Below are 12,573 nucleotides of genomic sequence, written 5' to 3'. Positions count from 1 at the left end.
GGACGCGCGCGCACACGGGGCGGACAGCCTGCTTCCAAGCCCCGCCGCCCTCCCGCCGCCCTCCCGCCGCGCTGCTCTCCTCCCGGCAAAGTTTTCGCTGGGTTACTTCGGAAGTCCAGACCCTCTGAGACACCCCTTCTTACTGCCTTGCAAAAAGCCCACATCATGTCTGAAGGGGTACAGCCTTGTTTCCAGGACAGTTCTTCATCCTAATCATTCATTTCACATCATGACCGAGAACTAACTTTGTTCATGGATGTACAAGAAAAAAGCTTTTGAGTTGTATAAAAAAAAGGGAGAAGAGACTTTATTCACGAGTTGTAAGAGACACTTTAAGAAAAAAAAAAACCTGAACATAATCCCGAAAGCTTATCTAAAGATACTAATGGTAACCTAGAAAATACTCCAAGTATGTTGCTCAAAACGCAGAAGCTTTCCGTGAGCTCTATTCCAAGCCCAGCTCTCAGGCGGTGAGCTGGATCCCTTCCCTGGGAAAACGAGAACACGGATGTGCCGGGCTGAACCCCGCGTCTGGTCTTCGCGCTTACAGACTCACTGAGAAGAGGGGTCGCAGGCTGTCGGGGGTCGGCTCGCGAACGGCTCCGTGGGAACACGCACACAGAAACAGCAGCTCACCTTTCTGGGGTCTGATGATAAAAGACTGCGTGGCTCCATTCACCAGCCGGCAGTATCCATCTATCAAGTCAGCCATATTCTCAGCGATGGTTAGGGATGGCGCTGTCACTGTCAGAGGCTGAAAAGGGGAAAAGACCAAGAAAGAGCCGGTATTGTTCTTTCCGATAATCAAAGGGACAGCTGCGCTATGACATCAGATCTCTAGAGACACTTGCAAACAGAGAAGGGTGGGGGCGAAACGAGATTTGTCGTAAGGTTTGAGTCAAAAAAGAAGTTTGATATTTAAGGACGCTATTCCTAGAATATGTGACAGAAGGCAAACCCAGATGAAAACGAAAAGAAATCACTTAAACTGAGACTCGCTTTCTGGAACAAAAGGAAGTAAAAAAATGTTTTCCTTCAGGATGTCTGGCCTCTCTGGCACACTCTAATTAAGGGAAGAATTTAGACAATCAGCGCTTATTTTAGTAACTAAACTAATGTGAAGTAATTTTTTATAAACCATCCATCATAATTTTTTTAACATTACAGAAAATTAGTCAGATTTCATTATTTTTAGCACGCATAGCGTGTTCTGCCTAAGAGCTTAGAAATCACTCTGATACAAAACATGCGATTTTGACAAACTTCCTGGAGACCTATCATTGTTACCCAGGAGACAGATAGTCAAACACGTATTTTACTTTCAAATACGGGCGTGTGCTCATTCATGTAGTATTCACAATGCCCTCCGTGAACCGTTATTTCGCCTGCATCATCTTCATATTATTTGGAGGAAAAGCAACAGGAAAGGACAGTCTGAAAATGACGGTGCCAAACAGGAACCCTCCCCCCTCACAGTACGGTTCAGGATTTTAAGGCGTCATCTGTTTAATTCGAAGAATCCAATGTACTTCCCGAGCCTCGGAAATGCCATGACCTGAAGAGACAGGCCGAGGGCAGGTGAGGTGGCTCAGGGGCACCGCGAGGGCCCCTGCCCCCAGAGGCCACGTGGCACAGGCCCGAGCCACCGTGAGCACCCCGGCCTGCTGCGGCAGGCGCCCGCCGCATCTGCAGTGCTGAGACGTGCTCGTTAGGAACGCGGCTCTCGACGGTCTGGGTGAACCGTCTCCAGCGCTTACTGGGACCGCGGCCGACCTCTTGGGCTCGGTCCTCTCAGCTACACAGTGGGGGCGACCCCAGCTCCTCAGGGCGCCTCTTCCGCTGGGTTCTGAGACCGCCAGGGGCTGCTCCTGGCTTCTGTGCAAAGCGCTGGGACAGTGGGGGACACGCGAGGCAGGCCGTGCCGGCTGCGGCGGTTAACATCATAATTACCGCCACCCAGGGAACGTCGCAGACTGCAGTTTACAGGACAGATGTATTTTTATGTGAGTCTAAGAAGCTGATTTTCTTGGTAATCACAGTCACTTTCAATCATCTTCACAGTAACGCTCCCGAATGCTTTTTAAATCTGTCTCCTATTCTATTCTTGGGGGCATTTAAGCATTGTTATTTGTCATCTAACAATTACACGGGAAAGCTGCGCTTCTGATGATCCACGGAAACCTCATCCTCGTCCTGAAAGCATCACTCTTCCTGAACGTCCCTCTGTCTTAGCCCCGCCCCCCCCGCCCCGATGACCGGAGCGTCCGTACCTCGGGCGCGCCTGCGACTTTCAGCTGGAGCATTCCTTTCCTGTCCTTGTCGTCGGTGTTTGAATACTGGATGGTCTGCACTTGATTGAAGTCGGCCAGGTGTGTGGGCTTTGAAAAGAAAAGGCACAGAGTGTGGCCCACAGATAAAGGGCTGCCCCCACTGACGCTGGGAGGTTTCCCCAGCCGCGGGCCCCACCCCATTCTCCTGAGACCGGGTGTCAGGGGAGTGGTGAGGGGGTCGTCTGCGGAGCTCACTTTGAGGCTGTGCTCCCGGCGGCCGAGGAGCACTCCATCCTAGCAGCGGGACGAGGGACTCACCGGTACCAGAGAGGAGACACAAGACAGGGAACAGGAGGACCTGAGTCCTCACCAGCCTGGGGGTGACTGAGTGAAACCTTTGGTGGGAGTGAACATTCTGCTCCCCGCACACCCCAGGGAGGGGCCGGGCCTGAGTACGTCTCTGAAACTTCCTGACGTGGAGGTGGCAGGTGTCCATGGGACTTGCCCACAGAGACAGGCCGGACACACTGCAGCTTCGCAGCAGAAACTCTTTTCTTATGAAGACAGAATACGCCCACCTGTCTTCTCTTCCCAGCAGTTCGTGGCAATGATCATTTTTGTGTGATGGTCCCTACACATCTATTCAGAAATAACGAGCTGCTTAAGGCCTGTTGCTCTTGGAGTATCAAGTGGTGGCGGCCCCGCTCAGCACCGGCCATGCCACTGGGCCTGAACTCTGAGTCAGGAGGTGACTCATCCTCGGCTTCCCTCCACAGGATCTACAACTCCGCGTTCACGCACAGGCGTGTCCTGTGGCCTCCCCGCCTTCGCACGGATGCCCACAGGCGGTCCCACGTGCCCCCTGCCCCGGCCTCTGGGCAGCACAGCAGAGTGGCCCAAGTCCCACTCTGTCCCCGGTCAGGTGGCCTGTGCCCCCATGAGGCGCCCTTCCACCTCCCTGGCCCTTCACGGTTACCCCTTGTCCCCCAGCTGTGCGCGGCCCAGTGAACACCTGCGTCCTTAGCACGATGCTGCTTTTTCTACATGGAGCCCGGCAGGAGGTGGGTGTCGGGCATGGTGGTCGCAAGGCGTCACTGGCGCACACTTACGCTGCAGCCCTTGTCCGTGAGGTAGCTGATGCCTTCCTCCGGGCCGATCGCCAGCTCCACCGAAATGATCCAGCTCGACTTTTGAAGGCGAAACAAGTGAAAACAGAAGTCCCAGAAGGAAAAACATATTTTAGACAAAGAGCCATGATGTGTGAAGGAACCAGCGGGCTGGCTCAGCCTGCCACAGTCTATCGAACCGAGTAACGTGAAATGTTCTAACTTCACTGATGCAGCGTCCGCTCAGCCTCGACACAGCTACGCTGCGCTCGTCCCCGTGGGTCTGAGCGAATGGTTTCTCTGGGAAGGTCATGTGAATAGGTAAACTAGCTCTTCGAGAGCAGTTCATCGATAAATAGCTGGGCTGGAATAAAATGATCTACTTATGAACACAGGCATGCCAGCAAAAAAAAGATGATTTCAACGTCACGTTGACACAATATTCTCAGGTCGTTAAAAACGTGACAAATTCAATTTCAATCCAATAGTTAGATCTACGCGGATAAGAAAAGCAAAGAAAACCGACCCAGTGCGCCCCTTCGTGCCCCCGTACTCACCCCGAGGGCGCACTTGAAGCATTCTTTATCGAATCTGTACACTGGAGACAGGATCTCGAAGAACTTCAGAATGCTTTCTTCTCTGTTCAGGTTGGCGAACTGTCTGAACGTCTGTTGGATCAGTTTTCTGAGTGTTTTGGCCTGCATGACACAATCACAAAAATCTTTTCAGAGTCGACAGCGAGTGAAGACCGCGGGTGGCAAGGCCACCAAACGGCAAGGAAGAACCCGTCCCACCCCGCGCTGGATACCGACATTCGCACTGTTACGAAATGTGATACTTACTAGAGCTTCACGTCCTTTTTAAAAAAAAAAAAACATAAAATATACTACCGTAACCATTTTTAAGTGTGTACAGTTCAGTGGTTTTAAGCTTTATTTCTTAAATAGAAATTTGTAAGGCAATGATTTACTTATTAGAACATGTAAAAAGTTAAGCATTAAAAACATATCCTCAACTGCCCACGACAGGGACCTGGCAAAGGTGAAGGCCTCAAGGCATCCGCTCACACGTCCGGGGTTGGGGCTGAAAGTCGGTGCCACCTTTCTGAAGGACAACTTGGCAGCACAAATCAAAAACCATGAAAAACCACACATCTCGATGCAGAAATTAAAATCCCAGGACGTCAGTCTTTAGGGATGATTCAGCCACAAGGAGGCTCACTGCAGAACCGTCTGGGGTAATGCAGGGCCGGGCTACACACGTGGTGTGTGTCTGTACTAGCGAGGAACTAATATTAAAATCCGCATCAGTGTTACATGAAGAAATATGGCAGAGCGCAGGGGATGGGATGTGGACATAGGCACCGATGACCACAGGTGCGCAGGGGCCGCTGTGCGCCGCGGGAGATATAGTCTTATGTTTTTTTTTTTTTTTCTGGGTAGGAAATAAGGGATCTGTGCATGCTATTCAATTTTAAACCAATTCACATACACAGAGAAAACTACTCAGATTATGATACTTCTTCAAAATGAAGCAATATCATTATTAGGTCGTCATCAGAAATTGCTGCTACTCAGCCATTTTTAACTACAAAGAAAATTTCATGTTAGTCGACCTAAAACTTATCAAACGCTGTTAGCAACAGTGGACCTCTAGTGATGCAATGCTAGAGAAAACTTCCAACAAAGGAATAACAGGCTGAGAATATATTAACCAAAGAATTCTTCACCTACCCACTAAATGCTAAATACAGATACGGTAACAGTGCATGCAAAGTGTGCTTTAAAAAAACAGATGTATAACTGACATACAACATTATATTAGCTTCGGGTGCACAACATGATTCAATATTTGGATATATTGCAAATTGATTGCCACATTCGATAAGTCTTGTTAACATCCACCACGTCACATAATTACAATTTTTTAAGGCCGACTCTCTTTGCAACTGTCAAATACGCAACACAGTATTATTAACTGTAGTCACCAGGCTGTACGTTACATCCTTGTGACGTTTGCTTTATAGACTGAAAATCTGTGCCTTCTGATCCCATTCATCCATTTCGCCCACACCGAAACCGCCGCCGGTGGCGACCACCACCCTGTGCTCTGTATCTCCGAGTCTGGTTTGTGTTTGCTTTTAGATTCCACACATACGTGAGATCATACGGTATTTCTCTTCCTCTGTCTGACTCATTTCACTTAGCATAATGCCCTCTAGGACCATCCACGTTGTCACAAATGGAAAGATTTTCTTTTTTACGGCTGAATAATAGTCATTGAAGATGCGCTGTGCACGCACGCGTGTGTGTGAGCACACGCACATACGCCCTACATCTTCCTTATCCACTTATCCATCAATGGACACGCAGATCGCTTCCGCGCCTTGGCTACTGTGAAGAACGCTGCAGTGAACACGGGTGCAGATTTCTAAACAGTGCTTCTTTGCGTCTGTCTGCAGGGACCATATCGGAGGGTAGCTTTCCATGTAGACGCGCGTTTCGTTCTCCTGGAACCCCCCTCGCGTGCTGGCACCCAGCAGAGGCCAGGAATCGGGTGCTGAATGACTAATAAGCCTGACGGAATGGACGCCTGCCACGGTGACCTGCTAATCACAGGCACGGGAATGACGACTATTTTCTCTAAGAATAAAATCAGCCATTACTGAATGCACTCCAGGAAAGCACTTGTGTTTTATTACTTGGGATTGTAGAGATATGTCAAAAAACTAATAACTATTGCTCTCTTAACGTTTCTAGTTTTGAAATTAGATTTCTACTGTGAATTACATTCAAATAAATTTTGGAAACTTGGCTATTTTTTGGACTTGCGACCTGAGTTTAGATGCACAGAAGAACTACAAAGACGGGAGAGGGAGCTCCTTGAGCGCTCTTCGCCCAGCCCCCGCTGAAGGGACACTCGTGCATGACGCTGGCGCAGCAGGTAAACTGCGAGACCGGCAAGTGCCATGCTCGAGCACCGCCCGTATTCAGCTTGCGCCATCTGGCCGCTGACAGCCTTTCGCCGGCCCCGGGGCCCGCACTGCATCCACCTGCTCCTCCTCAGCTCCAGCGGCTCTCACGGCTTCTCGGTGCTTCTAAGGCTAATAATCAGAAAGCTGTCTCGATAAAATCCACCTGCATTAGTTTGCCCAGAGTAACCGCCAGCTCTTCACGTCGTAACTTTTACGTGTACAGGAGGAAAACACATATCACAGGGGAGGTAGAGGCACAACGTGGCATCTGATTATGATAAAGCAAACTAATTACCTTGACGGAATCCAGTAAACTCCTAGGGAAAAATCGCTTCAAGCCGACATCCTTTCTGAAATATTAAAAGAAGCATATCAACAAACGACGCCACCAGATCGATTCATACAGTGACGCTGTTATAAGAAAAGAAAAGCAATTTAAGTTATTTATCCTGTCACATACAATTCAGGAAGGAAGCATAACAAGGCTCCAATCTACCAGCAAAGTCACAGAAGGGGCGGGACAAATCGTTTTCTATGTATTTGCAGAAAACATCAATACGACTTGGTTTCAGTAGAAAGTCTTTGTTTTTTGACACTGACTGAAAACCCATTTAAAATATTGCCTCTGCAAATCACAACGTATAAATATATTGTTCTTTTTCAAATACTGCTTGAAGGTTCACTTTATACAGATAAGTTCCAAATGGGTAGAGAAAGTAGACTGGCCTGATTAGGGCAAGATTTGGGATATACTATGGAAATCTTAAAAAAATTCCATTGGATTAATCCTAAAAATAAACTGATGATAAATGGACTCAATCAAGGTTTATCGTCTCAGTTTTACATAGGAAACAAAAAGAGAGAAATTAAGTGATTTATCTAAGGTCTAAAAGCTGAATGTGTGAAAATGTTGGAAATCCCACCAACTTTCATTATCACGGAGAGCCTCAAAGCTCTCTGGCTAAGAAAATAGACGGGAAAGAACAGCTCACTCTTTTTTCCTACGTATTTTGGGTACCCAGTGACCTAGGCTCTTTGGCCACTAGATGGCAATCCTGTGCTGGTAAAAATGACATAAAGCCTAGAGACCATAAGAAATGTCAGGAGACACGTGGGAAATACGAAAGGATCAAGCAAAAAGTGAAATTCAGGTATCTTTTCAGAACTGCATGAGGAAATAATAAGCTGAATATAAAAGATAAGTAAACAGCACAGGGATGACTTCTTCGTCCATAACTGTAAGTCACCCGGTATCACAAACAACATCACAGAAATCGTGTCAGTTTATCTGGTTGATCCTACATCCAAACGTTCTAATCCCCTATTCTATAACCTGACTAGTTCAGGACCTAAACCGACAAACTCCAAAGCTGGTCTTTGTTCTCACTTTTTTATTGTTTTTATCATTTTGTTCACTACATGTTTATAAAATGCGTTCTCAGCTTCTAATTTCACCCAGAAGCCAAGCACTTCGGGGTCCGTGGCGGAGGACACTGAGAAACGCTCCGGGGCACCGCGGCACTGTGCTGCAAGGTACAGGGAGGGCCTCCTTCAGACGCCGAAGCTTAAACCCTCTCCGGAAGCCAGGCAGGGACTGCGGGCACCCCCACTTTCAACACGAGGCCACCGCTCCGAGCCTCACGTCTGCCCTGGTCCTGACCTGCTCCCTGCTGCAGCGGCCTGGCTTGCAGCGATGTGTGCACAAGCCTCACTTCAGCCCAAACGCTACGCTCCTGTGACACAATGTGAATGAGACGATAACTACTACGCACAAAATGCAACTCCTGGCCTTTGTTATAAGGTAGTTCTTTACTACGTAAGCAATTGTCAAAGGGTGGATCCCAAACGCATTAAATCACTGGACGAAAAAAGAGCTAACGTGAAACTTTTAAAATATTGCCAAACCCCAGGTCCCAAACCCAAGTATCAGGTGTCGATTCTCATGAGTTCAAAGGAAGCTTTTTAACCCACACATGACTGACGAGATGTTAATACTGGTGAGAGCTGCATGGGCCACGACAGGAGCCGCACGAAGCTATTTATACTTAAATTAGAGGAAATTAAATGTAAAAGTCTAGTCCCCAGTCGCATGGGCCAAACATCAAGTGCTCGGTGGCCCATCTGGCCAACAGCCCCCTCCCATTCTGGCCCATCACTGCGGAAAGCTGCACCGACTCTGCAGGGCTCCTGAGTCAGGGCAGAAGAGGGACACGGATGGATGCTGGGAACAGCTGCACAGCCGCTTCAGGGGTCACCGCACAGGGCTCCCGGGGACCGCTCGGAAGATGGGGAGAAGAAGGCCGCAAGGTGGGGGCGGCTCTGCCAGAGGGGCGGCCGCAGGGAGCGTGCGGCAGACGAGGGACCTTGGGCTGGGACCACCCCGTCCCTGTGCAGCGGCGAGCCTCTCACGCTCATCAGGCTCCCACTGCCTCGCCTCTAAGTCAAGTCACGTTGACTCGAAGTGTCAAAGGACGCAAGCCCGAACTCACTTCCTCTCACCAGGTGCCACACGGGGAACGGGGCAGCGGAGCGCTGCGACACGCTCCTTCTTCTCGAGTGAGACACCGATGCAAACAACGAACCGTCCAAGAGTGTGTGCATGACCGGTGCTATGCGGTGACAAGCGCTCGAAACCAATAAACGCACTTGTTCGGACTGAGGGTTTCTGGGACTTAGAATTCTACCTGCGGTCCATCCGAAATCAGAATGTTCTCAGTCGATGTTTAATTTATCTGTCTCTCAAATGAAATGCTTAGACGAGGGCTGACGAATGAGGCCTCTCTCCCTGTTCACCCGCAGAGCTCTGCCTCCCCACCTCTCGCCTGACTGTGCGCTTCCCGTGTCGCCCCTTCCACACCACGCTCCAGGTGAGAGGGCGTCCGGTGCTCCCCTGACCAGGTGCGGGAGGGCGCCGGCAGCCCCCGCTGTCCGGGCTCCACCGCACGCCTAAGGCCCCCCGCCTGGCCTCGCCCTGCAGGCGTGTTCACGCTGTGAACCCTGAACGGTGGGCTTTGGGAGGCCTGCGGTGGAGGCAGGCTTTACTTACATAATCGAGCTTCTCAGAAGTGAATTCTTGTGTCAAGGACACATGTATTTCTCCTCTGGCCCCACCTCTGAGAAAAGTGACCGTGTCTGTCGGCTTTCATTCCTCAAAGCTTTAAGCCCGGGCGTAAAAGCGACCAGAACCGGCCTCGACGTGTAATGGGTGTAACCGGCACGTGTGTTTTCACGTGGTGCTCCCAGCTTATCCTCCCCCCGCGCCCTCGGAGCCGATCTCTCTTCTCGACTAACTCAACACCCGAGCAGCCACCCCCCACCTGCCCAGAGTCCCGCTTTAAAACTCAGGGTGGACGACGACCTCGGACATCAAATACCAACCCCCGACATCCTCTGGAAACTTCAACGTTAGTTCCTAGTACATTATTTTACAATTTTGTTTAATTTTACTTCTGAGGGACTCCCTTCTGGCTGTAAACTTCCTGAGGGTAAAAATTTTGTGTTATTAATTACTGAATCTCCAGCACCTAGCGGCCAGGGCTTAGTAGATACTCAGTAATGTTTGCTAAATGAACTACTTAATGAAGGAAGAAAAGGTCAAAAGAACAGATAATTAACCAAATAACCATACAGGGAAAACCACTCCTATTTTTCCTCAATCTCCATTTGAACTGAGGATAAACCCAGTATTCATCTACCCCATTACCTGAAGGGCAGGGAAAGGCTACTTAAAACCCTGCCTAGTAAGATATCCTAGGTGATCGCTAAACGTTTCACTCAACTCCAACCAATCCCTTTTTGTCCTTATCTAATCTGAGAAGGGGCACAACGCACGTGACAGCTATACTCACAAGCACACAATCGCAAATACTCAGCGAGTGCCTGCTGCGTGCTGCACACCGTCAGGGGCCCGGGGCACTAACACATCACAGCGTTAGTCCAGTGACGAACCAGCTTGCAGCGCGCCGAAACGGATGGACGGCCTGGGCCGTGCTCGTTCGCGCGCCACGGCTTGGCAGAGCGGAGGCTCGTGTGGCCACCGAACACAACTCATCTCTGCCACCAGCTGTCATTTCGCACGGTTACAGCTGCTTTGTAACTAACGCCCGAAAAGATTTACTTCTATTTTTACTTTTATGGCCTTTCGCTTTCTTTAGCAGCGTCTTCCGAACAGCACGAGAACCGCAGGAGTAAGACGGCCAGGAGAACAAAGGCCCGAGACCGCAACGATGCTCGAGCGAGCGAGCCCGGCCGTCACCGGGCTCTGACGAACGTCAACCATCTTTTGCTAAATTAATTATCGAATGATGACGTGCAGAACTTCTAGCATCCCAAGGTGTACGCTCCAGCTCGCCTGTGCATGCATTTAAAACAATCTAATATAACGGTATAATAGCAAAATAATTTCATTGTTGGAAAATTTTTCAGTTATTCTAAATTTTCTGATACATAAACAACAAGTAACTTTCACATCTCTGCTTTTTTTAGAAACAAAAAATTCCTTAGTAAGCTTGTAAAGAGAATACAAATAATTTATAGGCAATTTATAGGCAAGTATAGATTTCAATATAAATTAGAAGTAAAACTTTCATCCCAATATCATTAAATACACAGAAAGTTTATCATGTATATGTTGACATACTACAGACATTATTAGCCTTAAGACATTTTATGAACAAATTTAAATGTTTGCTAACACAGTTAATGTTATCAAGACTTCTTTTCTTAATAAAACTTTCCCTCTTCCAGATAAAGTTTTAGAAGCAGTAGTGTTTCCGACTTAATATTTAAATAGAGAAAGTAATAAAAACTCCAGTTTGAAGAATGATTTAGTTCTGGGTATCTGCTGTGACAGGGTCGCTTTCGGACATGTAACACTTACTCTAAAACTTCATAGTTAGACTTCTTCTCCAGCGCATTGCCCCGCATCTCCCAGTATGACCGCCTGAAACGAGGAGAGATACGGACTTTTACATACGTGCGTGAAAACCATGAAAACCATCCATGTCGTTACACGATAAAACCCGTGTGTGTCGGGGGGACCTAACAACTGTGCGCCTCGGCCTCACACGTTCTGATACACTCTGAACGAGGAGCGCCGTGGTCCACGGCACGTCCCCGGGGCCTCGCGACCTCGCGACGCGCGAGCAGGTAGCGCAGACTTTATTTCTGCCGCGGTCTCGCTCTCCCTTCCCACGGGAGCAGGCCCGGCCTTCGCAAAGGGGAGACCCAGACGCCAGCTGGAAAGGAGCTCAGCGACACCGGCCACTTCCGCGCTGCGTCTTTTCACAGGAGACAGCACGTGCAAGCGGACGGCCACAGGGGCCAGGTGTGCGCCACACCCACCCCTTCAAAGGCACGTGTCACAAGAGTAACTGTATCAGACACGTAACAGAAAGATCCACCTAATTCAGGATCTTCTCAAATTTTACTCAATGTTTTACTGATAATATTTTTGAGGAAAATACCTGACTAGTTTCCAAAAATGATGAAAACCAATGATGACTACAGCCCTCAATGCACAGGTATCACCTTACCGTATTTCTAGACAGCCCAGCTTCAGAGCAATGTCCTGATCCACCTGGTCGGCTACCTCTGACATGTAATCGCTCTTCACCTGCGACAGAAAGGGGACGCGACAGTTTTAAAAGAAACCATTTTAGACTTAATCGTTCGGTAAATGTTTGCTGGGTCCCTTTTATGTACTTTACGCATACCGTGTCACTAATTATGCTGGAGGCTGGAGATGAGGATGAGTAATACCGCGAAGCAGTGAAAGAAATACATGGGCCCCCCCACAAGAAGAGCTTATGTGACCTCTGAGCGCCTCACTGGGGCTTTAAGAAACAAATAGCATCATCTGAAGCACAGCAACACCGAGCTGCTTCACCCCGCGCCGCGCTGGCGGAACTGGAAACCAGGAGCCAGGCCTCCACTGCCAGAGAAATGCTCCCCGAAAGTACAGGCTTCATAGTTTCTGAACTCATACTTCAGGTCCAACGGCACCGTCGGACCTTCGTGTGAGGCCAAAGGAAACTCACGGATCTCGAAACCCACTGAACCCTGCAAGTGACATGCCTCCACCTAGCGTAACGGGATGACTGATCTGCCAAGTGACAATAGAGTCGAACATAAAGAGAGGAATCTAAGAGAACTTTATAAATGCCGTCCAACAACGATCACGCTCCACCAAGCGATGGACTGCGTCAGTACTTGAGAATACCTA

General features: G+C 49.0%; 1 protein-coding gene across 1 annotated transcript in view; it reads right to left on the bottom strand.

Annotated features, from left to right (window-relative positions):
* PTK2 (protein tyrosine kinase 2) overlaps positions 1 to 12,573 on the bottom strand; it is a 179,194-nt gene that overhangs the window by 86,163 nt on the left and 80,458 nt on the right. Inside the window, exons 7-12 of the mRNA XM_023524973.1 lie at positions 11,230 to 11,292; positions 6,646 to 6,700; positions 3,934 to 4,074; positions 3,380 to 3,457; positions 2,271 to 2,378; positions 637 to 754 (exon numbers count right to left, since the gene is read on the bottom strand). Coding sequence (XP_023380741.1) covers positions 637 to 754; positions 2,271 to 2,378; positions 3,380 to 3,457; positions 3,934 to 4,074; positions 6,646 to 6,700; positions 11,230 to 11,292 — 563 coding nt within the window. The remainder of the gene's footprint in view (positions 1 to 636; positions 755 to 2,270; positions 2,379 to 3,379; positions 3,458 to 3,933; positions 4,075 to 6,645; positions 6,701 to 11,229; positions 11,293 to 12,573) is intronic.

This window comes from Pteropus vampyrus, unplaced genomic scaffold, assembly GCF_000151845.1.
Source record: "Pteropus vampyrus isolate Shadow unplaced genomic scaffold, Pvam_2.0 Scaffold514, whole genome shotgun sequence".
Lineage (NCBI taxonomy): Eukaryota > Metazoa > Chordata > Mammalia > Chiroptera > Pteropodidae > Pteropus > Pteropus vampyrus.
This window is presented reverse-complemented; position numbering and strand designations above follow the sequence as displayed.